Source organism: Berghia stephanieae, chromosome 1 (genome assembly GCF_034508935.2).
Source record: "Berghia stephanieae isolate SIO BIC M18660-M18661 chromosome 1, UCSD_Bste_1.3, whole genome shotgun sequence".
Classification (NCBI taxonomy): domain Eukaryota; kingdom Metazoa; phylum Mollusca; class Gastropoda; order Nudibranchia; family Aeolidiidae; genus Berghia; species Berghia stephanieae.
This window is the reverse complement of record NC_088360.1, coordinates 86,460,302-86,487,116: the sequence shown is the minus strand read 5'-3', so window position 1 is coordinate 86,487,116 and position 26,815 is coordinate 86,460,302. Positions and strand designations below refer to the sequence as shown.

The following is a 26,815-nucleotide window of genomic DNA, read 5'->3' as shown; positions in this document are numbered from 1 at the left end:
CAAGGAAATTAGTAATTTTTTAAATCGTGTACGAACAACCACAATTTGACATCATCATGCTTATGTGCTGTAGAAATGCTTTATTATTGTTTATAATTATTATCATCATTATTTTAGAGTAGTATAAGTAGTAGTAGTTCTTATCATCATTATTATTATTATCATCATCATTTAAATATTACTGGGAATTAAAAATTCGTAATTTTCCATACCATCTCGTATTTTCGTAATTGGCTAAATGTGTCTAAAATTAGTAAAATTACAAAAAATTCATAAGATTCGGTAGGTATGGAATGTAAGCTTTTATCTGTTTTCGTATATTTTGTTTGTTTTTTTGTTTTTTAAGGGTTTTATGGCGCTTGCAACACATAAATAAGGTCATATCAGCGCCAGTAAAAAGGAAGAAAATGGGATAGTAAAAAGTTCTAGAATTACAATAAAGCATCCAAGAAAAGGGAAGACAAAGGGGAATTGGTTCAAATAAGAAACAGGTGTAGATTCCAAAAGCACTATCAAAGTACTTAGTTTCAGATCACTAAAAGTCTCATCCAGACACAAGCACATGTCCCCGCTAAGAGGAACACACTCAAATGTTTTACAAATCATATATAACATAAAGAAAGCATAATACAGTGCATAACAGAGAGATGATTTACAAGGAAAAAAATATCATCTCCCAAAACTAACTTTACATTCGACTGTTTCCCTCTCAGCCAGGACCAGGACAAAACCAAGTAATCTCATTCCAAGACAAAGACAAAAAGCATGTTGGAAAACAGATATAAGGGGATAGAAGACACAGTATGTACCTCCCTGCCCACTATGGGAGGTCAGGAACCCCACCCAGGTTTTCGTATATTAAATCGAAGCTTACAATCAATTTCACATTGTTACTTACACACAAAAGGAAATCAAAATAAAGTTACTTCCAAATACATGTAGGTTTTCTTATTTTCCTTTAATAAAAAAAGAACATAACAGTAACAACCTCCTTCTGCGTTTAGGTCTAACTTTTATCTTTAACAAAATGTAAAGTGTAGAAACAGAGAGCACTTCATCATCAATAATGTGTCAGTATCCATAATATCCATACGAAGGAGGGGGGTAAGAATATGGGTAATTTGGATACATTCCACCCTGTTGAAAGAAGGAGACAAAAATTAAATTAATGAAGATTGGTCAAATCACAGCAATAATGAGGTGTAATTGAAACAGTAAGAGGACTCAAAAACTATTAAAAAAACAAGAATAAATTTTATAAATACCGTGCAGCATGGAAATCCCTGAACAAGTGTGTATGAAACGGTGCCAGACAAAGCAAGAAAGAAAAATGCAAGAGAAAAAAATGTCTGCCTCAATTAATTTGTTGGGATGGTTTTCTTTCTTGCTTTGCACTGTTTCATACACAACTGTTTAGATTGTTCAGTGCCTGCTCCTTAGTTTCTCAGAGAAATCCCAAACACTTCTCGATTCCATTTTTCTGTCAATTTAATAATATTTCATACTGACGGGCAAGTTTGCTATTGCCATTGAATCTACATTTAAGGTCTGTATCTTCTTATGGAGAAAGCCTAATTGAAGTATCAACAAAGCTCTAGACTCTAGAAAACTAAATGCTTTAATTTCTACAGAAACAACTCGTCCAAAGCATTTCCATGTGTAACTTTATTCATCTACTCAACAGACAACTTTAAAATTTATACCTGGTTGACTGAACTGTCCCAAAATTAATAAATATTTTCGCAAATCAACGAATGTCTAAGAATGATTACACTACACACCGCTGAATTGGGATAATTTGGTCCAGCCCATGGATTATATCCATAGGCATTTTGAACAGGAGGGGCTGGTGGTGGAATATTGGGTGGCATAGGAAGTAAACCTGCATCTGTGTTATTTGTCTCTGGGTAGGGTGCTGGAGGAATGTCTGGGGTAGTTTTCGCTTTCTTCTCCACAGGTTCTTCAGCTCTGAAGCAATGAAAAACAAGATGGTTAATTATAATAAAGGGAATGGTTTTAAAAGATATTGGAATACTCTTGTTATATTAATACAAAAACCAATCTACAGCACCTCACACAGAAAAAGAAAGAGAGAACAGGGCAAGTTGCGTTGCATCCTAGCCTTCGTGACATACAGGCCCGAAACTGGCCAAAAAAATAAGTCATAAAATAAAGCAACGATTGCAGTTAATTACTGTGACTGAGTTGTATTCAATACCAATGGAATCATTTATTTCTGTAACCACCACTAACAACAACTCACTTTTCTTTTCATTTTGTGTTCACCGCCTTTAAAAGTGACATACATTTTTGGCCAAACTCAGGAGTAGCCATTTTAAGTGCTTGCCTGCCGTGAAACAATCAGACCCAGAGTTTTGTGAGTATTTATCACAATATATTGACACACTAATGAAGGAATTGTATTGCGACACCTGAAAACACCATGATTTTTTTCAATTGCCTGTGTGATGTTCAGGATTTGTAGGGTTGATTGCTTCCTGTGACACCTGATGGCTATGGACAGGCTATAGTGTGTAGACAAGTAGTGCCTACCCCCTCAATTCTTACTGCTCTCCCCTCTAATGATATCCTGCATGCCATGTATGTATAATGAGGTGTTGTGTGTTTTGTCTAATCGAGTAAATCAGCACTGTATTTAGGAAATATGATATATATACCTCAAAAATTAGATAATGTCTAGTAAAATTATATAAATAGATTTGTTGGTGGAGATAATGATATAGTGGTGGTTGAAGAGTAGTGGTGGTGGTCGTAATAGCTATTATGACGATGTGGTGGATGCAGTACTGATGACAGTGATGATGATGATGAGATCGTTGTGGTGGTTCTGGTAAAGATGATTTGGTGGTTGTAGTAGTACGTAGTGGCAATGGTGATGATGTAGTGGTTTTAGTAATGATGATGATATGGTGATGGAAGTAGTTTTACTAATGGCTGCCAGTGGTGGCAATGATGATGATGATGCTGTGGTGGTTGTGATGACACTGTGAAAATGGTTGAGATTTTCATTAAAACCATAGCATCTAACCAAAACCAGAGTTTTAGCATCACTGTATACCCAGGATGATTTTTTTTTTTCCAAAAATAATTTTGAAGAGCACTCCTCCCTCCCTATTCTCCTATCTTCTTTTACTTTCCCTTTAACTCAAGTAAGGCTAACCAAAGCTAACGTGCCTAACGTGTGGATATGGAAGTTCAAGCATTAGTGGTCATAAAAATCGATTTTCTTTGTATTAAAAAAAACATGTTCTAAAGTTGAATATTTTATCAATATTTAAAAAAAAACAAGAATAACTAATAGTTTTTACAATTTAAAAAAATACTATGATATTGCTGATCATCACTGTGAAACCCTAGGCAAACAAGACTTCAGTCACCTAGCGTCAGACAGTTGATTACGAAAAGTTGAATAAAAGGCTATAAAAGTCAATTATCTTCTATTGTTACTTGTGTGTGTGTGTTAGATTAAACACACATGCAATGAAACAAACTGCTACATACTACTCGCGTGTAGTTAACCCTTTCAGCCTAAGAAGCACTGAACGTCACTGCATTTGATGGTCCACTACATTACAATCGCAGAACGTCACCGTGGTACTATTTAACGTGTCTATAGACACTGCGGCGTTAGTAAGCATTGTTAGGCGCTAGTAGTTGATAAAACAAGCTTTAGTTTTGTTGTTGAATCATGAAATTTGGTGGAATAGTTGATTTTCAACGGAGCTTTACATTTTCAATACTTTACTATCATCAATTTTACAATATGGAGGAGATTTTACACTAAACATTAGCCTTTTGGCTTTTAAATTGCCAAATTTCAATGTCATGAAGTTGTTAGAACATTTTTTTGAGTTCTAGCTTCATTGTTGCTTAAAAGGTCAGAGACTTTCCACACACGAGGTGAAGGGTCAAGCTAAACTATTAACCAATTAAATTCAAGTTTAATTTTTGTAGTATTCTAAATATAGGAGAAAAATAAAACATTCATGAACACATGGGCTTGTGCACATGATTTATGGACCGTCGTTACCAGCTTCAGTCCCCTTTTGTCCTCATTCATGGACCAGTGTGTTAATTGAGTTAAGGTGAGTTTAAATCCGCAAATTACCAATAATCAAATTAAGCAATCAATTTTATTAACTCACGGAGGTTCTCTTTCAGGTCTCTTTTTCTTGTTGCTGGTTTCTTTCATAAGCTTTTGATGTTCGTCATACGCATCAGATATTCTGAAGAAAAAAAAGAAAATTTTAAAGGCCAAAATTTTCATTATTCAAATAAATATTTGAAATATATACCTATTAGTATTAGACTTCATCATTGTAAAATCCATTTCAGTGACATGAGCTTAATCTTGAGAAATCAAATGAGGCAAAATCGGATATACAGCTGGTAATATTTAATATGAGAAATTTGGGAATGAGAATAAATTTCAGGAATTTTCCAATAAAACTGGAAGAGTTGGCAGATCTACATCGTCAGGTCAGGTCCTTGGTAAAATTTGATAATATAAGTGTGATGCCGATATATAAAAAATGAAAGGGAAACAAATAAGAAAATGCGAGATAAAAACAAGGGAAGTCGATCCCAATGATTTGGTGGCCTTTAAAAAGGCTGATTTTGAAATTTAGGATGGCTCTCATTTTTTTAGGTACTTTAAAAAGTCTGTTATTGTGGTGTATCTCTGAAGACCAGGAATAATTTTATGGACCCTATTCCCAGTGCTGGCAAGAACATCAAATAAGGAAGCGCCCTCATGAAGTTGCTGTGCTATCAGTATCAGCAACAATGGTGACTTCTGAGACATAACTATTGTCGAGTGGTATCGAGACTGAGTAGTGACATGACCTTGCCGACAATACAGAGATGCTGAGCATTGCTACTGCAAATAAGAAATTGAGTAAGAGGGTTTTTTTTTGCTTTCTATTATTATTTCATTATTTTTTTTTATTAGAGAGAGGGGGGGGGGGAATAGATCTGTCTCATTTATTGACACTCAGTCTCGGTTCCAGACGGGATTGAACTGGCAGCTTGCAAAGACAGGTAAACAGTCTTGCAAAAAGTGGGTGATGTGGGGAGCATATCTCGCTAGTAAGTAAGGCAAGTAAGAACGGTATCAGGAATTCCATTTACCAGAATCGGTACTGAGAAATGCTGGCACGGCCAGGGACTAGACTTGACCACTGACATCACATTTCTGACCAATGACGATTCACAGGATGTCATTGGATAATAATCTGACATTTTCTTTTTCTGTTATTTTACATCACAGTGTGATATCTCGGCATTTTAATTGGCTGTTGTGTCCTACTTCACTGCAGGATATCTTGACCGTATATAAATTGTATTCTTTGTTTTCTTTAGACAAATTGTTGCCAGTATCGATGGTTAGACAAATCATTGACACTTGGCAAGATCGATATAACCGTCTCATGGTACATTCACCCCACTTCCAGGTCCTTTCATGAGATTAAAATGGTGTATATAAGTAAATCACAATATAACATTGAACTGTTCGTTATAAAAAAATCATATGCAATGCGCACAAGGCATTGTCAATTGCAATCCAATAATAACAGAAAAGAAACCAGCCTTTTCCATAGCTTTCCTCCTTAGGAGACAAAAATTTTAAAAATTATAATTTTTTTAAAATGTTTTTAATCAAAGAAAAAATAAAGTTCCCCAGAGCCCTTAGGCCAATAGAGCCAGAGTCTATCCAGATTCTATAGAAATGAACAAAAGCAATTTCTTTCTAACCTTTGATAGGATGCTAGAGTATCACAAAAAACTTTCCACCAGATCCAACCAACCCAGCTACCCAATCAGAAAAAAATCTTGACAACACCCAGGATCGATCTCGGTCACACCAGGGATTGGTCTCAGTCCCTTTGTGTGTGTAGTGAGTTCTCTACCACCTGAGCCATTGGGACAACCTTTTACTAAAATGTGTTAATTAATGTTTATTCTAAACAAGGATGAAAATGTGATTTTATGCTGCAGTTTGTCCACATTTATAGTATTCACTCTCATTAAGCGAAGAATAAAAAAAAAAATGTATATTTTAACCCGCATATATTATATATAATATATATATATATATATATATATATATATATATATATATATATATATATATATATATATATATATATATATATTTGTTTTGTTTTTTTAACTGTGCTCATAATTTGACACAAACATAATCTTAATGGACAATTAGCTCCCAGCAGTCTTTTGCAAGCAGGACAAATGCACTTAAAGTTTGTTAGAAGATCACAATCTCCTTCAAAAAAAATAATAAATAATAATAAATATATCAGTAAAGCTAGAAGTCAGATAAGGCATTTTATTATTAAAGAGATTTCAACACCCAGCATGCAAAACAAGATATCCTACAACCACATTTATAAGTTCTCCTTTAACAGAAATTAGAAAAACGTTTACAATGGTGCTAAGCAGTTGGAAGCACTTACTTTTGAATACATTGACCAAAGTCTTCTAAAAATTCCATCCTTCTTTGGGACACCTTAACCTTAAAATCAAGGGAGACTTCACTTTTAAATATACGCTCAAAAATTTCATGCACTCTTTCTTCCTCAATGGGCTGGGCTTGGTATTCAACATCCAAAAGTTGAAGGAAAACTCGCTCATTGCTCTGTTGAATGTAAATTAAAGCATAATTTAATGACAATGTTATTTTTTAAAAATCATTACTTCTAGACAGTTGTAAGAATAAGGAGGAAACAATTATTCATTAAATTGAATGTTAAACATGGGAAGCACTATCATAGGGTGAATCAGCTGGGCCTGCAGACTGGCTCAGTCATTGCCCAGTAACTCTCATCTGACCAATAGTGTTATGTCACAATACAACAAATCACCTCACCCTAGCTCATAGGGCATTCAGTTTTTAGTGATTAAGAGTTGTGATTTTCATCATGAAATATTACGGAAGTATTTCAACAACAAAAACAAAAAAAGAAGAAGGAAGACCATCAACTTATGATCGCAATATTTAGGCAAGTTTTGGGTCTAAAGTAATTCATTTGCTATACTTTTTTTAATTTCAATTGCGAGGTTGACTACCACTTTTCATCAAAGATACACATGTTTTGTGTGTAAAACATAATATATATTCAGCTATCAAAAATAAAACAGGAATCTTAAAATTAGTGTAACTTAGTAACACTTGGAGGAAAAGTGGGAAACATAAAATCATCGCAAACCTTATAAAAGACTGCTGGATGACAAATCATAAGGGAATTCATAAGGTATATAGCACTTACATTATCAATGTCCAAAGCCTCTGTCAATATAGCCCTTGCTTTGTTGATATCACCCATTACCTAATCAAATTAAATAAATAAATAAAATAGATGAAAGATGTAATTTTACTCTTTTTTTTTTTAAATCAGCAAAAACAGAACAATATATTTTAAAGTATAATTTACTATTATCTAAATCTAGTTTGTTTTTTTCCAAATAAAAATAAACAAAACATTTTTGTTTCCAAAAAAGCCTTTAATTACCAAATCATACAAGGTTTATGCACTTTCAAAAATATAGAATATATATGTATATATAAATATATATCTATATATCTACCTATCTAAAAAGCATATCATCATGATTACAAATGTTATATAACATTTGTAATCATGATGATATGCTTTTTAGATAGGTTACACGAAGCCTCTTTAAGTGTGAATTTGTGCATGTGTGTTTCATTTGTGTCTATTTGCCTATATAATGTATTTTTTTTTTAATAAAAAAAATTTAGCTTTTTTATATAGCGCAATATCCACTAAATGTGCTCAAAGCGCTTTACGTGTATATGCTGTAACCCAATGAGAAATTGCCTTCACGGACAATAAAGATATTACTATTATCATCATCATCATCATCATCATTATTATTATTATTATATATATATATTATATATATATATATATATATATATATATTATATATATATATATATATATATATATATATATATATATATATAATTTAGATAACTGGAAAATATGATCTGAGCTATATTTTTTTTCGGCAGCTTAAAAATTACCTTTTGTAAGTAACGTGCATATTTGACTGAGAAGAATGTTCTAGCTTTGTGGCTGACAGCCTTTTGAATGTAAGCTTTAAACAAATCTTCTGCAGCCTCATGGTTGCCTTTCCTCCTTTCCAAACTGATACGTCGCATGCACACCATTGCAAGTCCAGGCACATTGTTCTCAATATTCAATAAAATTTTTCGAGCCAATGGATAGTTGTCTGAAATTTAAGAGAAATATGTAATAAGTCATATCAAGAAGAGCACTCGGAAAGAAACAATATAATTTAGGAGGTAAAAGCATACAGCTGAAATCCTTAGAAGGAAAGAGATTTGAATTTCCAGTCTGAATAGATCATCATAACATAGTAGTGTGATGTCGTTAGAAGCTGCTAAACCGCACCTTTGCCAACGACAGGCTATAATGGAAGGCAAAAACAGTGTTCTAGCTAGACAAATCCAGCCATTGGGATGATGCCTGAAAATCTCTCCAGGATGAAAGAGATGAGGCTGTACAGAGTGTTGATCACATACATCTAAAAACTTAAATGAATTGCTGATCCCAGGGGAAATGGTCTTTACCCACATTCTCTGACCATACTGAGGTGTAAAATGAGTACCTGACTGTTAACAGCGTTTTCTCTGTCGGAAATAATTGTAATATCACTTAACAAGCATCATATCTCGTTCTACATGCTACGTGTTGCTGTTGGTCTGGGACCCCTGTTGTTAAGCGCTTTGAGCACATTTGGTGGATAGTGCCCTATATATAGAAAAGCTCAAGTTTCTTTTTTTTTTTGAGTTGGAACAATTAAAAAGAATTCATTTAAAAAAAAATTAACATCAAACATTACATATATGATTATCTATACGAAATAAAAGTGAAATATTGAGACTTCGAAGACAAGAGATTTACAGTGAGAATGAAAGCATCAATGGCAGACAGATTGCATAAAAACTTTGGTAACGGATTAAAAATAAGAAATATTAGACAAACCTTTTCTCTCTTCAAATGCTGCCCATGCTAAATGAATGTATGGCTTTTTGGGTAGGTGAATGTCACAAGCCCTTTGGTAAACACTTCTGACACCATCAATACTGTGTTGTTCCAAATATTTGGCATACTGAAAAAAATTTTTAAAAGAAATTAACTTCTCTTGAAAATTTGACTGATGAAGAGAAAGAAAATGTACATGAAAGGAGGGGGGGGGGGGGGGGGGGGGGAGAGAGAGAGAGAGAGAGAGAGAGAGAGAGAGAGAGAGAGAGAGAGAGAGAGAGAGAGGGAGGGGGGGGGGGGGGGGGGGGGGAGGAGGGCTATTGGTGTCCGAAAGAAGAAAAGCTATTGCAGTTCATTTAATAACTATAATAAGTCACTATGTAATGTATCAACAAATATCTTATTTTAAAAATTAAAACACCTTTGCTCTGAAAGAACACTCACATACAAGTTAATTCTGGATGATCAACTTGAGAGGTCTGATAGACCTGCATGTGTGCCGACAATTGTCGGTTTTCCGACAATCACGGTAGTTGCGATCTCCCGGATCACTTATTTTTATTTTATTGCTAAAGTAATCTGATTGCGAGTGACGTCAATTGTCGGAGTGTCGGCGAGCCCCAACTCGACCGGCGGCGAGCAGTCAAGTGCCGACGAATGGACGTCGGGTTGCCGACAATATTGTCGGCACTTTCAAGCCCTCGTTACGCTCGTTCGGCAATTATCGGGAAACTCCGCTAGTCTTCGATTCGACCGCAACTCTTCATTGTCTGAAAAACGAGTAGTGTGTCGATATAATCGAGCATGCGCAGTTCGTTAACTTTCGTTTTCATACTTTCGGTATTCCATTCAAGTAACTTTTGTTTGTTCAATTGAACGTTGCTACATTTCAATTTTATTCGCTCTATCAATAACCTTTCGGGATTTGTCGTTGTATATTTTGATCTATTACTCTTTTACATTATTTTTTGTTATCATGCCTGAACAATTCTTTGACCGTTCGTCGGATCTGAAGTCAGTTGAGAATGGTGTTCGAAATCTATTCAAATGGAATTGGCGATGATTTTCTTTTGGCGTACGTGAGAATGCCAGCCCAGCCGGGTGCTGCATTTTTTTATTTTTTTTTGCCAGTCTAATGATTGGGATGGTTATTGCTCTTTAGAGTTAGAGATAAGATCAATTATTCCAGGTTAAAAACTACTGTGGGGGTCCGATTACGGTGGCAAAGGAAAATCATTCATAAAGAGGCATTCTCACAGACAGTCAAAGTCAAAGTGAGTAACACAAGAGAGAAAAAAGAAAAACACCTCAGTCGTTGACGGCTGTTTTCACTGCTGAGACAGAGACTCGTCCTCTCTCCAAGCTTCACAAGATTTCTTAACTCACTCAATCCTCGCCCTAGCCCAGTCTGTAGGTAGACAGGTGCCGATTAGCCATTGGACAAGTGAAGCGCAACTTTATTTGTATAACACAATTTCATATAATTATAATCACTGTTGCATTATTTTTCACAGTATATGAACGGCTCTGGTATCATTTTAAAGGGCAGAGATCAAGATTTCTTTTGATGTGATAGTGATAGAAATCAATGTTGACATATTGTATCAAAAATTATAATTTGATAAAAATAACATCATTTTAAAACTTTTGAAATCTTTTTCAAAATTGAGATAGCAAAAAAAAATAAAAGAGAAGGCATCTAGATAAATCATTTGTCTGTGTCTATATCAAATTTCATAAAGATTGAAGGCAGTGCAGTATGTTTAATGTTGACCACAAGTGACCAACCCTCTTTTCTCTATGCTAAGATCCCGTTTTAATCAGTAGTCACCTTATCGAGAGGCTTCCCAGTGGGGGAATTCTCAATCAATTTTGAGCTTTTTGTAAGACTAAATTTAGAGTAGTAAAATCATCATAACTTTGGAACCGTTTATCCTAGATCCAAAAGTAAGGTATCTTATTAAATGTTTTTTAAAGGCCTATCTGTCTATGTAAAAAATAATTATTAATTTTTATTTTTGAAAAAATATCAAACTACTACTCTACCTCCATGCTGTCCCTTGTCCCTATAAATGTTTGGTACTTTTTAACATTTTAAAATAAATATATTCGGTAGGACAATCCAAAAGAAAATGTATATGACTAAGTACTGAGTTACAAAATAAAAGATCCGGTAGGTAATGCGATATGTGTGAAAAAGTTCAGACAATTTGGTCAGGACTCGCATGCAGGTCTAGTCTGACTACATTTCAAGATTTTAGGGAGCAGATTTAAAGAAAAAAAAAGAGAAAAGAAACGAAAAATTCTAAAACGAAACATACCTTCATCCAAAAATCTTCATACAGAGCACACGCTATCATACTGCGCTCAAACAACATCACAATCCTACTGTGGTGCCCTTCTGATATTTCAAAATCTAGATATTCTCTCCAATTTTTGAGCTGACCTCTTTCCAATGGTTTAACATGAAAATAAGGACGACGGATCTAAACAGTAAGAAAAAGGAGATATAATTTTTTGGGTTTCCATTTTATTAAGGCTCTTGGTCGTTAAATAAATAAATAAAAAAAAGAGTTAATAAATAAATATATAAATATGACAAATATTTCCATGATATATGCAATTTGGTCATCTGTGGATTCTTCTATTATTTAAACACTTACCACATAATTTGAATATCCCTATAAATCAATAAATAATTATTTAAACGAATGAATTAATTAATTAATCAATCAATTTAGTGATTTAAAATAAATAATTCTAAACATCCAATTTTTGACACCTTGGTCATTTTAATCTTTTATTGAATAAAGATTTGAAGAATGCCTTCTTACTTCTCAATATCTCAAAGCTATGGACGTAACAACAACACTGTCTTTTCTCCCCCTGGATAGTCAATATGTCTTTAAACTAAACTAATGAAGTATTGTTACGGGAGTCAAAAAGATGACAAAACCCATAGAAACTCTTATACTTTTGGATACTATTAAAGCAATAAGAACGTTATTCCACTAAGAAAAAAAAAATTATAATGACAATAACAACATACTTGCAAAAATAGGTATACAATACTTAATACTACTCACCGTCTCCTCAAAGGTCCACCTTTTGCTCACTTCCACTTCTGTAGCTTTATGAACTGCTTCTTTTATTTCTGTGAACTTTGCTCGAATCTTTTTCACTTCTTTCTCATCAACCTATTTTCAAAAGGAGAAACAATCAAGAAATTTTCAATATATAATAGAATTTTTTGTCTATCTCTACTAGAAAACTAAAAATGATTGTTATAAGAGATAAGAAACAATCCTGAAAAAGATCATTCAAATGCAAATGATGATGAACATACAGAAGAAAATGGAAATTGATTTCACATTTTCAACCATAAAAATCAATGATTTCAAATATTTCTGATAAACTACACTCAAGGAAGTATTAAAAAACTTTGCAACTACACTGTACTTACCTGTACACCAGCCATGCCAGGAGGTACATCTGGAAATTCCCCTGCACCAAGAGCTTCGTCTAATCCAACATCATCCTCGTAAAGGGATCCAGATGATTTAAGGATGGACGAGCGTAGTTTGAAGAATGTGTCTATGTCAAGAATTTCTTTTGGATGATGGCGTTGAATGTGTTGGCAAAAACTGCAATGAAAGATAGGAATTATGAAAACATAAATGAATCCCCCCCCCCCTCCCTCTCATGATTATATATATATATATATATATATATATATATATATATATATATATATATATATATATATATATATAAATAATGAGACTTAAGGAACTGAGAGCCTTTGTGGTGAGATTCAGTGGAAGTATACTAAAAACAACTTTTTAAAAATATTTTTTAGATTAATCAAGGTAAAAAAAAACCCAACAAAAACAGGATTTTTAAAGAGCCGAAAAAAAAAAAGAAAAAACAAACCCAAGAACACGTAAAAAAAACTAAAATTGGTAGGATATGAAGTAAAATTAAGATTTAATTTGCTAAGTTGTGATGCACGTGTGAGCAATTGATTTTTTTTTTTTTTTAATACGCTTCTCACCTTCTCTTCAATTGGACAGAATTTCAACACTTATTTTAAAAAGGACAAGCATTTTTATCCTAGTGTGAATGAAATGTTTAAAATTGATGGTCGACAGCAAGTAGAAATGCAAATCTAGTTGTGAAAAAGCATTGACAATGAAGGATTAACTCACCTCTCCCAGTGATGACTATACAACTGGGTGGGTATTGAGATGAGCTTCTCATAGATGGCTGTAACTGCTTTAAGATTTCCATTTGAGGTTTCCCAGTTGATATAGGCATCCCATAGTTTGTCAGACCTAAAGTCAAGACCTGCAGATGCCAGGGCTCTCTTATAAAGACTGAAATAAAATATCAACAATGCAGGTAAAAAAAAATACACTAACGTCACAGCTTCCACTCATTTAAAGTTTTCACAGAGAAATAGACAATTTATTATAAATTAGGTATTATTAAATGTTAAGGTCAACTAAATTGTGTACCTTTCAAGATTCTACAAGTACCATATCTAACCTGTGCATTTGTTTTAAGATAAACAGGGGTGAGAATGACTGGTCACAAAAAAGGAGGACATTTTTTCATAGTGAAGATCATGACCCATCTATGCGACCATAACCTATAAATTTGAATTTCACAAAAATTCACTGAGATGCAATCCAAAATTTGTCTCACAGCAATTTCTGACACAACTCGGTGGAATTTCAAAAGATGAACATTTGGTGGTTGTAGTAGGGATGATGATGTGGTGGTGGTTGTAATAATCGCAGTGGTAGGGATGATGTGGTAGTGATTGTAGTAGTAGTATGGATGATTGTGTGGTGGTGGTTGTAGTAGCTGTGGCAGGAATGATGATGTGGTGGTAGTTGTAGTAGTAGCGGTGGTAAGGATGATGTTGTGGTGGTTGTAGTAGTATAGTAGTGGTGGTAGGGATGATGGTTTGGTGGTGGTTGTAGTAGTGGTGGGAGTAGGGATGACGGTTGTAGTAGTAGTAGTGGTAGGGATGATGATGAGGTGATGGTTGTAGTAGTGGTGGTAGTAGGGTTGATGGTGTGGTGGTGGTTGTAGTAGTAGTGGCGGTAGGGATGATGGTGTGGTGGTGGTTGAAGTATATCAAGAAACAGCATGGGAGAGGAAGAGAAAGAATGAGAGAGTAAAATACACACACACACACACACATACACGTGAGAGAGCGAGAAAGAGAGAGAGAGAGAGAGAGAGAGAGAGAGAGAGAGAGAGAGAGAGAGAGACAGAGAGAGAGAGAGAGAGAGAGAAAGAAAGAAAGAGGAGCGAGAGACTGCTTGTGCATTAAGAGGGCGGGGTGGAAGGGAAATAGAGTAAAGATTGAAGCCTGACTGTATAACTTAACTCTTTGTGTGTGTGTGTGTGTGAGGTAGACATATGAAGAAAGGGATGGAGCAAAGAATTGTAGGGATAGTTTAAGAAAGCATTCTGTTTCAAAGTAAGCCATAGTCAAATTATTCATTGCAGGTGGTTTGAGTCAGATCTATCTACCTATCTATCTATTTATCCATTAATAGGCCTGTCTCTCCTTCTGTTTATCTATCCATTAGACCTGTAAATGAGCTCTATAAAAATTGACTGAAACTCTTCGACAAACTGAAGATTCAATTATTTTTTTTAAAATAAGGCATCATGGGAGAGGAGAGTGATAAATGCAATATATCAAAATAGTGGGTGTTATTTCTTACTGGAAGTATGACTGCCATAATTTGATGTAGAAGGAATGCTAAATAAGCATGTCATTCATATAGGTAAAGATGACCTCATCAAAGTCATATTCCTGCATCTGGAATTTTTTTGACATAGAAAAATAATCACCATTATCATCTTTAACTTCTAGCCATGACCAATTGAATTTATTCCTCACGGGACTCACATCTTTATCGATGCTCGACAAGTCTGAATTGCGATCCACGAACAGCTCAGCCATTGTGAGAACATTAGCATAATGTAGCAATGAGCAAACTTGATTTTCAATCAGTAAATGACAGAGAAAAAAAAACTTAAATAAATATGACTTCAGGCCAATACACTGAATTATTAAGTAGAAGTGAATTATCAAGAAGAAACTTCGGCAGGCGTAGCGGTAGCGGAAAAATTCAAAGAATCGAAATGAAGGTAAATCGCCACAAAACAGCAAGCTCGCTTGGGCTTGAACAAAACAATGCCAGAAAACGTCCTGATTTGCACGGGAATTAATTAGGCTACTTACCATTGTTCCTTATGATCAGGTACTCAATCAGTGAAGAAACGGTCAACCAGTTTGTTTACAACGTGAGGCAATCGAAATGTGCTTGTAGCAATCTATCCTAACTTTGATTTGAAGATGTCTACATAACGGACTTGCGGCATTCGCAATTTACTTTATCATAGTTTTGAGACTCCCCAGGTAAATGTGGTCAATTTTGGCTTAGATGAAACAGTGAAATTTATCGCTCAGTGGCTCAGTTAAAATTGGCTACAGTTGGGATCACGACGGTTTGGAAAGTGAAAAAATAATTTAACGAAGGATGTGTGAAAATACCCAGGGAAGTGTTCAGACACGCCTTTTATAAAAAGCGTCGCTTAGTCTTGGCAATATATACATCGTTAAAAGAAACGATCCCCATGAGCTATGCGTAGCGCTGTGGAACACTCCTAATTATTTTACGGTCATTCGACTACGATTTGTGAATTCTTTCTTTTTTTTAATTTCTTTCTTTCCTTTTTTAAATATTTGAATTTGACAAATTGACTGATTTCAGTTAATTGACTGAGAATTTACAGGTCTAACCATACATTTAATTTAACTTTTTTCATTTTTTAGTTAAACGCATTTCCATCGGCAGTTCATTAATTGTTGACTGCTCTATTTACTATTCTGCTTTTGTACATAAAATTAAATGTTTATCCTACAACAATCTCTGTAAGTTTAAGATAAGGCAACTGTTGTCCTATTAATGTCTTAGCATGTCCTATAATTTCATGAATAAAGAACGAGGGACAAAGGACCCTCATCTCAATCATTAACCAATGCAGCTAGACAAAGAAATGATAGCACGTGGTGTGTAACAAAATGCACAAACACACACATATGTAACACACGCATGCTGATGTCATGACACATTGCCCGGACATTTTAATGGCCAACAGGCGACTGTGATGAGCGTTGACCAATCAGAATCATTCATTTGTAAGGTTGTCAGGGAAAACCTAGACTTGTTTAAAGTTTTTAAAGATCATTATTGGTTGAACCACGAAATTGTGGAAACAGTCATGCTTTCTCTGAGATAGATAAAGACACACCCTTTCCTGTGGTATCTTACATGGTAATGGTGGAGGAAAAGACTTAATATTACTAAGTCTTGGAAATGGTCGCTCTCTGAGAGAATGTCAACTCTCGTTTTGAATGTGTCACTGATAGTTGCATTTTTAAACTTTAAATTTATATAACTTATCCTCAATATTTATGTTGAATTATTATGTTTTCATGTAGAAAAATTATTGTAGTTTCTGAAACAACCAAAAACTGAAATTTGATCATTTTGACCATTTCCACTTTAAAACCGGTTTTCTTCGTTTTCCAAATCCCGACTTAATACCGCTTCAAGACGTAGGGTCACAGTTGACATTTCCTAATTAGAAAGGTCCCACTGTACCATAGTTATCTTTTTTAAAGATCTGCAACATCAAAGGTAATGCTCTGTCTGACTAAGTCAGTGTAAATAAAGAAGGCTATCTAAAATATTTGTTTCGCACTGTATGTCTTTTAATCTCTGGTAAAATAATGCATTTACTTACACTCTAAGTCTTTCTATTTGATCTGGTTGTCCTTCAGAATCAGCTGTCACAAAGTTGATATAGTGAAGCCACAGTTCTACACTGAGTGGGATGGCTCGCAGACCTTTCTCAAACACCTGTTGAAAAGATGAATGTGAAACAAAAAATGTATTGGTTTACACTGAAGAGAGCAAGAAGATTGTTTTAAAAAACCGATCGCGATAAAACCCGAATGAGATGCCGCGTTAGTTAAATATTTTAGATCAAACTTTACCATGAGACCGAATGGTAGAAGATGTTGAATGATTGAGAGGAACAGGAATAGTTGAGGCTTGTTCAACTAGACCCAGGGATCCTGTGCGTCATGTCAAATCTTTCGTTGATAACTTTCATCCATTCTGTAAACCTGATATCAAAAGGGAAAACTTAAATAAGCCTGTTCTAGTAAAAGATAGGCTTGACATCATATGACATAATCTTCATTTTCATTAATAAAAAAAATATTGAATATATTATTCCAAATTATTCTCCATTCAATCATGTATTTGAAGTAAAATAACATTTGGACAAGGAACACAAAACCTGAGAAAAGTAAGATAGAGCAGCACAATTGTCTTAAAAAACAATCTGCATAAACGATCAGCAAGCATTACAATCAAACATTACTTTCGATGCTGTTATCACCTTTACTTTGTTTCCATGAGAAGGGGGACAAAAACAGTAGAGTAATTAAAGCTTTAAAAAATATATCAAACTTTAAAAAAAAGAAAGAATAAAATGGCTTTAAAATCTATCAATATAATTATAAATGCTGCATTTATTCTTCTTCAAGATTCTTGAAATACATGGGGTTTTTTAAAACCTCTTATGGAAATCTAAGAGCCGCAACATACACCAAATTATTTTTTACCATTGCTTCTGAAGTGGATTTTTAAAATAACTAACAGATATTGACAACAAGAATTCTGTTCCAGTTAAATGAAAAATTACAGCCAGCTATCTCTAAGGATAGTAGATATAAAAGAATTAATTTAGACACATGTGAGAAAATCTACATCAAAACTGGGAATCCATTAACAGTGCCATTGTTGTCTTAAGATGTTCTAATGAGAATACAATCATACACCACCACATGGAAGAATTCTATGAAAATTAAGAACAGAGCATGAGAGCATCTCTAAATACATTAAAGTCCACATGAATGTGCAATCAAACAAATGTTAAACTCGGAGTTAACTTTGTAGAATTATGTCTCTTCACAATTTATAAAACACAATAATCATTTCATTAAAGAATCAATCTCTTTCGGTGTTTGAATTTAGATGTAGGAAGCTTTACAGTTATATCAGTGATGAGATAACTCAGATAAGATAGTCAAAAGATTCTACACAAGTGTGCAGTTTACTGTAAATATCAGCAAGACTACATGAAAGGGACAAGTTCAAAGAAAAAACACGAAGATACAAGAGCAAGATACCCATGACTGCTTTTAAAAATCTAAAAAAAAAAAAAAATAACTTTTATAATTTCTGAGAAAAATGTTAATTCAATTTGCTACAACCCCTGATTTTTAAGTAAGATTTCTACAATGTTCTAAGATAATTTTTGTGATAACCAAATAATTAAAATTAAGTATCTTTTTAAAAGGAATTGTGCAGTGCCTGGGACACTTTTATGTCGTTTCAAAATTATTTCAAGTGCAAAATATTAAATCAATAATAGTCACTGAAATATAGATAAAACTTTGATGAAAGAAAATCAAGTTCATAAATATGAAAAATGTCATTTAACAATAAAGTCTTCCAAACTCTAATGTCAGGTATCAAGCATGAAAGTGAAACTAGAGGAAGAACCTTTAAAATTTGAGTCTATGAATATATAAAAACATTACACATATAATTGATTCACTTAAGATTGAAATAACATATGTTCAATCTTGAGGGCGAAAAATCGCTTTATATTTATACATTTCTGTTAACTTTTATGATATTATAAATCTTTCAATTATAACATAATTTTTAAAAAGCTTACAATGAAAAGCATTGTCACCCATCTTCACCTCTCCTCCAACTACCACTTAATTAAATTAGCTGAGTAATGAACAAAGTAAAAAAAAACTGTAATAATATGAATGTAAGGTTGCAACATTGATGCTCATGAAATCAACATTTGAGTACCAATTGTAAATTAACAAATCTTAGAAACCAAACCCTATTTATTCCCATTACCTCAATGGCCTTTTCAATGTTTCCATGTTTCTTCTCCATGTCACTGTATTTTTTCCAGTAGCCATAGCAATACGGATAATGAGAGAAAAATGACTCATAGGCTTTTCTGCAATGCCCGGGTTGATTCTGCAAGAAATTTGTAAAAGAATGTAATCAATAAAATGTAGTAAATGAAAAACTGAAAGAGAGGAAAACAATTTGAAAAGCATTAATCATGAACCACTTGGTATTTCATAAAATCACTACAATAGTTTCTGAAATTTGCACATACATGAGACCTAATCAAGTCTTGATTACTGATTAGCCCAAGTTTATTCATTCTCTTCTTCACATAAAAAAGAAATAAAACTACCAGGTAACCACTAAGTAACACAGACCTACCTATTTGAAAATTTTAAAATTCGTAATTTTTACGAGATAAAAATTGTAGTCGCTATAGTCCACTTTCAAAATCAACAATTTGCCTTCACAAGGATCAACCCCGTCCTTACCACCCATAGGAAAATCGTCACATTTGCTACGATGCAGTCAACATTTTTATCTTTCAGATTCCTTTTGTACATCACAATATTTGAGCAAAAATGTTTGCTATAGTTAAAGTATATTAACCCTGTGTTGAAGAGATCATTTAGCAGAAAGAAATATGTATAACAAGAACTAACAGCCTTTGTGTCTGAGTGAAAAAAATCTATTTTTGTATAGGTTGGGTGTGAAGTTTTGGGGACAATCCAGAAACTGGTCGGTAAGGAGGGAGTTAAATAATATAACACTTCAAAACCATTAAAATCATGTAATCCTGATAAATTTTCATATTCAATACGCTTTAATAACTATGAGATGCTCATTAAGTTCTAATATTGGAGCTAAAACCTCAGAATTCTACGAATCTGTCGTAACAGTCGGCAGGTCTGGTAATACTATTCCCAAAAAGCATTTCAAGAATACAAGACCAAATTTAGATGATCATGGAACATCAATCAGCAGGGCTTTTGTAAAATTTTCAGCAGAATTAATTTATTCTCTGAGAAGTCCATGGATTTTTCATATAATGATTTTTATTAATACAGATAGTTGTTAAAAAGTATTCATATATATTTTGAGATATTTCGAAAAAAAATTCCAACTTCATCTTGACAATGCTTAGCTTTGTTCTTTTAGTCATTTTCTATATTTATTATTTCCAAGAGAACCTTCAATCCAGAGTTATAATTTTTTTTCTTGGATTTCACTTTTTGGTGGTCATCAGATATCAAAGATTTATTTGGATAACTGAGCTGTGCGAGATTTATGTATAAATCTAGAAAGCCTTGGACAACTTGTCATGAGTGAATTTCAACAGGAACAAAAGTTAACTTAATTATACGCTATTTAAAAAAAAAATAGAGGCCAGGAGAACAAATAATTTTGTCTCTTAAAATTTTGCTTTAGTCGACAATCCTTTATCATCAGCAGTAAATTATTAATTTTTATGTTCTGTGAACTTTTGGTGAATAAATATGTCTTTATACCTTAAGAAATTCACAAGTACTTGTTTACAGAACATGAACAACTTGTTCATTTATTTTCACAAAAACTGACAGCAACAACAATTACATATTGCCGTTGAGTACTTATACTAAGGAAAAAACAACACATAAATATTTGATTTCTTAAAATATTATAGTTATAATAGATAAAAATTTGACTTTTAAGTTTCATTTGTGGGTAAATTCCCTACACAGGAATACCTATGAAATGCAAAGAGATATTGATTTATATTTCATCAATGTTAGCTTATTTTGTATTACGACATAGAATCTTTGTTGCTTTATCCTTTATAAAAATAATTCTTTTAAATGCTTTATAACATAGAAGTGGTGCGGCTCCAGTTTGCGAAACTGCAAGTCTATGTAATCTTATGAAGAAGAAGAAGAAGAAGAAGAAGAAGAAGAAGAAGAAGAAGAAGAAGAAGAAGAAGAAGAAGAAGAAGAAGAAGAAGAAGATGATGATGAAGAATAAAAAGGAGAAGGAATTTTTTTAAAAGTCAGCTACTCATTTCACATACCCATTGTTCAACAAACTGCAAGAGATAAGTCCATCCTGTGAAATCCATTGGATTCTCCTCTACAGACTTCCAATATTTAGCAAGTTCAATTATTTTTTCCCTCGTCTCTGCATCTTCTTGATCATTATGCGTTTCAGACTCGCCAACATCAGTGTCTGATTTTTCAGTCTCATTTGTCACTATACTTTCTTCTCCAGCTTCATTTCCTGTCCCTGTACATCAAAATTAATTTATTTTTTTTTTGTTTTCAATATGACTAGAATATTGTCATCTCAAACATTTAAAACAAAAAAGTTGTGACCACAATATATAGAAAAATACTTATTCAATATAAACTCTTATAAAGCTTATTGTATCAAGATCCAAATTCCTTTAAAAATCTAATTCAGGGGCATTTTAATACAACTACAGTGGTGATCGCCTAAATGCCCGCTCTGACAACTTCACAATATATTTTTTGTTCTTATCTCCCCAAACTCTGACACAATTTCACACTGTGGACAGCTTTATTTGACATTAAGAAAAGACCCCCCCCCCACCTGACGTCTATTGGATTGCACAAGACAAGTTACCAACATCCAAGCATCCCTTCGTCTTACTCCAAGTCTCCACCCATCCCCTCCCAGAAGTCCTAATCCACTGTCAACTAACACAAGCCGATGAAGTAACCCTCATCCCCTTCCCCACCATCCCTCATCTAGCATTCTCCTAGCCATTGCTACCTCTCCTGCCCCCACCCCTCATCAAGCCTTCTCTCAATCCGCCGTGCACATCTGACAAATTCAAATCAACCAAGTGTGATAACAAGCTGTGGTTGTGACTCACAAAATTATGGAAATCTCGCTATTTGATGTTGACCAGGCATGAGGAATGAGTCGTGAGAACAAGGATTCATGGAATACATGCAGGGCTGGCGGGTCGGAGTCGGAGTCGGTTGTTTGAGGGTGGAGTCGGAGTCGATTTTAGAAGTCCCGACTCCGACTCCTTACCACTTTCAGACATTGCATTTTTATATCATTCAATGTGTAATATTTTAGATACTAGATATAGATAGTATCCAGGCCTATAGAATTTGAAAAAAATTACATTGGTATTAGCTAAAGGTGAACTATGCTTCCAAAACCCCCTTTCCTACCCAACCTTCATGCTCTCGTGCTGTACATTTAAGTTGGCATCAACGCATCAAATATGAAGTGACTTGTATTGTTATAATACATATACTGGGGAAAAGCTAAAAGTAGCTGCGAGTGTTGGTTGCATATTATTACCTAATAATACTATGCTTGAGGAGTCGGGAGTCGGTTTCAAGGCTGGACTCCGCCAGCCCTGAATACATGGTCATTTATATCCTATAGATGTTGCTGATGGAATGACGCAACGGTGCTAGGATTCAAAGTCCAGTTTTCAAAGAAATTTCACCGGTGCCCGCGGAGAACAAGCCGGCTAGATTTTTTGTTTCCAAGGACTATGGGTATGCATGAAGACTTAATTTATGCTACAGTGTTGTGTAAAAGAGTTTTACTATGTCACTGTTCCAAGTCTCCACCCCCCCCCCCCTCTCTCTCTCTTCCTTCCTTTACCCCTTCCCTCTCTGTACGTACTACTACGTTAACCTATCATATGATGTTCTGACCATAGCAACACCATGTCTGGAAAACTGTCGAAACCAGAAAATGATTTAGAGAAAAAAAAGAGCTACGAATCTTGATCAAAATAGAACGGTTAATTGGAAAGGCCAATTTCAAAGGAATCAGAGAAAAAAAAATTCAGTTTATAGAAGAATCCAGAATCGTCGTCCAGTAATTACTTTTATCTCGGTATTGAAAATAGAAATACACTAATTAAAAAAAGAAAAAGCAAGTGAAGGGGGAAGGAAAATAACATGCCCCCCTCCTCCCTTTCCTCTCCAATTTTGTGGGTAATTTTTGTTCCCAAATTTTAAAAAGGAACAATAATAAACAATAAGAATACAGATAAAATACTAAATCAAAACAGGAAAAAAACCCAAAAAAAAACAAACAAACAAACAAGCATAAAAATGCATAGAAGCAAAATAAATAAAATGATTAAATAAATAAAATAATATCCTTCAAACCGGTTATGAGTGACGTCCAAATAATCAGGGGAAATCACTGATTACCTACAATGGTAATACTCTTATCAAGTTCATTATTTTTAGCTCCATTGACCAATTTCCGTCTAATTGCTTGTTATTTCTGCTTGCCGACCCCCAGACATTTAGGCGATCACCACTGTATATAACTAGGTACTTTGGTAAACGTCCATTTGGCCCTCCAGCAGGGAGCCGATAAATGGGCTAGTGGCCGTGACCCGATTTTTTGGACTTTTGAGTGATGGGTCTCAGAAAAAGTTCCATAGATTTTTTGTTTATGGATGGATTTTAATGATTGATGTCTTATTTTCTTCAGGAGAAATTACTCTATCGTTTGGTGTAGTTTATTTTAAAATCAATGACAATTTAGTATAACTTTTGATTATGGATAAAATAGGGTATAATTTAGCTTTGGATAATTAAAAGATTAGAACTTGGTAAATCAAAATTTCATGCTGGCTCGTTTATTTAACATCTTAACTTTTATATAAAATTAAATTCAAGGCAAAGTTGTATACCGCATCCATGAAATTCGTTCCAGCAAAATCCTTACTCAAATATTAGCGGCCATTTTAGACCAGTTTTGAAATCCAAATGGTGGTTACTACCGGAAATGCAACACTTTTCAGGTCACAATGTCCGTCAGAAAATAACAAAGGCAAATAGAAGACCATTTTTCAGCCTTTAAACTAACATAACTTTTCTTCTGCTTATCTGATTTTCACAATTTTGGTATCATTAGAATCGCGTTGAAAAGCACTTTAAAATGATATAGGTTTCATTGAGCTCAATCCGATTTGAATTTTTTACCAAAGTACCTAATATAACAATAACAGTGATGATAATGACAAATTGTCAAAAAGGAGAAAAATGTATAAAGTCTATCAGTATCAGTCACTCCACATAACACAAACAAGGTGTCCAGGGAAATCCAGCTTTAAAATTTCCTCCCTAGAGAAGTGAAATTTCCTACCAGGTATTTTATCAATTCTTGCCATACCCACAGCGTTCTATTAGGCAGTTTAGTGAGCAGCAGCAGGAGCAGTCAAATTTTGACCCAACTCGCCCATAGGAAAGTTGTGACTGGAAATTGCCGTTCGCATTTTGGGGGGGTTCAATTAAAGATGCATAACTTCGTTATAAAGAGGAATATCACAGATATTTTGGTATCATTATTTTCGTCTTTCAATTTCCTTTTAAATGGTGCCAATTAAGGAAAAATCCATTAATAATTCCAGAAGTTATATGAAGTTAAAATTTGGCAATTTTCAAATGCAGTTATTTTTTTATTTACCGCATGTGTTTTTAAAATTTAAACGCTTGTTTTTAGAATAACATCTAAACTTTATTCATGCCAAATTTCAGGGCTCTATATCGATGCGCAGACACCTTTTAACTCTGCGCCGAAATGCCTTGTTTACATTATCTTCTCATCATGGCTGCCGGGTGATATCGATATTCATATCGATATTTTTAATTTAGTTATGTATTATGTTAAATTTAGTACATAATATTTTCAGTACTATTATTTTCTATGTTTTTATTTTGAATACATACTTTCCAACTTTATTTATAGGCATTTTATAGTTTTTGTTTTAAAAGTTCGTATATTTCTTCTCTTTGTGAAATCCGATATTAATAATATCGATATTTTAAAAATACCAATTGCTTTAATTTTATTTTATTTTACTTTGCCATCAAGTCATCATGTTTCTTTCCCATATGTTTAGATATGTTTATCATTTATATCCATATTTTAAAGGCCTTAGCCTTAATAATTATTATGGTAAGAAGTTATATTAGTTTTGACACCCCCATACATTGAGAGAGAAGGGGGGGGGGGGGAGGGGATAAAATTATATTAATTGTCAGTTCAAATCATGTAGTAATAGCAATAAACCCAAAGTGTTTAGCAGAATTTTTTAAAGTATTAAAAGCCAGAACTTTCCTTCTAATTATAATAGGGAATCTGTTTCAATTTATTTGAACTTTTTCAATCTACCATTTTATTTATATGCAATTAAATTGCCATAGGTAAAAATAAACTCATTATGTCATTACACAACATGTTTATATCTTTCATTTAAATAGTCTCAAACCCTTTTTTATTCTCTCTATGTATTAATTAAAAGAGGTAATTATTTGCAATTGTTTCAGTGAGATATTGGGGATAAATCCAAAAGTGATAGAGCAAATTGTTTCTTACGTCTAGCCGAGTTTTTGATTATGTAACATTTGCGACATATTATGTAATAATGTGTTAATTTGAAATGTTTATCTTCCTCTTTATTAATGTAAATGCATTGTCCTCGATAAGCCGAACATTTTGGTATACAATATATGATAAGAACTCCATACTGACTGTTTTAACCATTTTTTATTAACATCACGCGATTTCGGTCACAACTTTGCAATGGTAATTTTGGGGTAAAAATCGGTCTGAAATTTCAGACTTTGAACTGCCGTAACTACATTTCTAATCAAGATAAAAACAAAATTCAAACTGTTTTGTAATCTGTGTTGCCAGCTCTTTCATATGACATTGGTTTCAAGTGTGTGAGGTACATTTAGAATTTCTATTAAACTCCCTAGTTCTATACACTTAAAAAAGGCAATCGTAGTTGTGCTGGCGGTATAGATGATGATGTAGCAGTAGTTGTAGCAATGGTGGTGTGGTGGTGGTTGTAGTGGTAGGGATGATTGGATGATGATAATGTGGCGGTAGTTATAGTAGAGGTGGTGGCTGGGATAATGATGTGATTATTGTAGGCAGTTTAGTGAGCAGCAGCAGTGGCAGTCAAATTCTGACCCAACTCGCCCATAGGAAAGTTGTGACTGGAAATTGCCGTTCACGTTTTGGGGGTTTCAATTAAAGATGCATAACTTCGTTATAAATAGGAATATCGCAGATATTTTGGTATCATTATTTTCGTCTTTCAATTTCCTTTTAAATGGTGCCAATTAAGGAAAAATCCATTAATAATTCCAAAAGTTATATGAAGTTAAAATTTGGCAATTTTCAAATGCATTTATTTTTTTATTTACCGCGTGTGTTTTTAAAATTTAAACGCTTGTTTTTAGAATAACATCTAAACTTTATTCATGCCAAATTTCAGGGCTCTATATCGATGCGCAAACACCTTTTAACTCTGCGCCGAAATGCCTTGTTTACATTATCTTCTCATCATGGCTGCCGGGCGATATCGATATTCATATCGATATTTTAAATTTAGTTATGTATTAGTATTATGTTAAATTTAGTCCATAATATTTTCAGTACTATTATTTACTATATTTTTATTTTGAATACACACTTTCCAACTTTATTTATAGGCATTTTATAGTTTTTGTTTTAAAAGTTTGTATATTTCTTCTCTTTGTGAAATCCGATATTAATAATATCGATATTTTAAAAATACCAATTGCTTTAATTTTACTTTGCCATCAAGTCATCATGTTTCTTTCCCATATGTTTAGATATGTTTATCATTTGTATCCATATTCTAAAGGCCTTAGCCTTAATAATTATTATGGTAAGAAGTTA

At 33.7% G+C, this 26,815-nt stretch overlaps 2 protein-coding genes across 5 annotated transcripts in view; both read right to left on the bottom strand.

Moving 5' to 3' along the window:
• Positions 1 to 939: 939 nt before the first annotated feature.
• Positions 940 to 26,815, bottom strand: part of LOC144960152 (pre-mRNA-processing factor 39-like) — an 80,615-nt gene continuing 54,739 nt past the window's right edge. For 2 of the 3 annotated variants that reach the window (XM_078893163.1, XM_078893154.1), the window contains exons 2-15: positions 21,159 to 21,370; positions 19,115 to 19,240; positions 16,908 to 17,023; positions 13,280 to 13,447; positions 12,535 to 12,715; positions 12,158 to 12,268; positions 11,393 to 11,557; positions 9,072 to 9,198; positions 8,087 to 8,295; positions 7,305 to 7,364; positions 6,492 to 6,673; positions 4,167 to 4,247; positions 1,782 to 1,968; positions 940 to 1,137 (exon numbers count right to left, since the gene is read on the bottom strand). In XM_078893163.1, the coding sequence (XP_078749289.1) occupies positions 1,072 to 1,137; positions 1,782 to 1,968; positions 4,167 to 4,247; positions 6,492 to 6,673; positions 7,305 to 7,364; positions 8,087 to 8,295; positions 9,072 to 9,198; positions 11,393 to 11,557; positions 12,158 to 12,268; positions 12,535 to 12,715; positions 13,280 to 13,447; positions 16,908 to 17,023; positions 19,115 to 19,240; positions 21,159 to 21,206 (1,827 nt within the window). In that variant the 5' untranslated portion in view covers positions 21,207 to 21,370 and the 3' untranslated portion in view covers positions 940 to 1,071. Of the gene's footprint in view, positions 1,138 to 1,781; positions 1,969 to 4,166; positions 4,248 to 6,491; positions 6,674 to 7,304; positions 7,365 to 8,086; positions 8,296 to 9,071; positions 9,199 to 11,392; positions 11,558 to 12,157; positions 12,269 to 12,534; positions 12,716 to 13,279; positions 13,448 to 16,907; positions 17,024 to 17,160; positions 17,295 to 19,114; positions 19,241 to 21,158; positions 21,371 to 26,815 lie in introns of those variants that run through there. The other variant, XM_078893171.1, reaches the window with a different exon arrangement.
• Positions 15,805 to 26,815, bottom strand: part of LOC144960174 (persulfide dioxygenase ETHE1, mitochondrial-like) — a 165,306-nt gene continuing 154,295 nt past the window's right edge. For both annotated transcript variants that reach the window (XR_013642781.1, XR_013642779.1), the window contains exon 9: positions 15,805 to 15,895. The gene's annotated coding sequence lies outside the window, so the exon portion shown is untranslated. The remainder of the gene's footprint in view (positions 15,896 to 26,815) is intronic.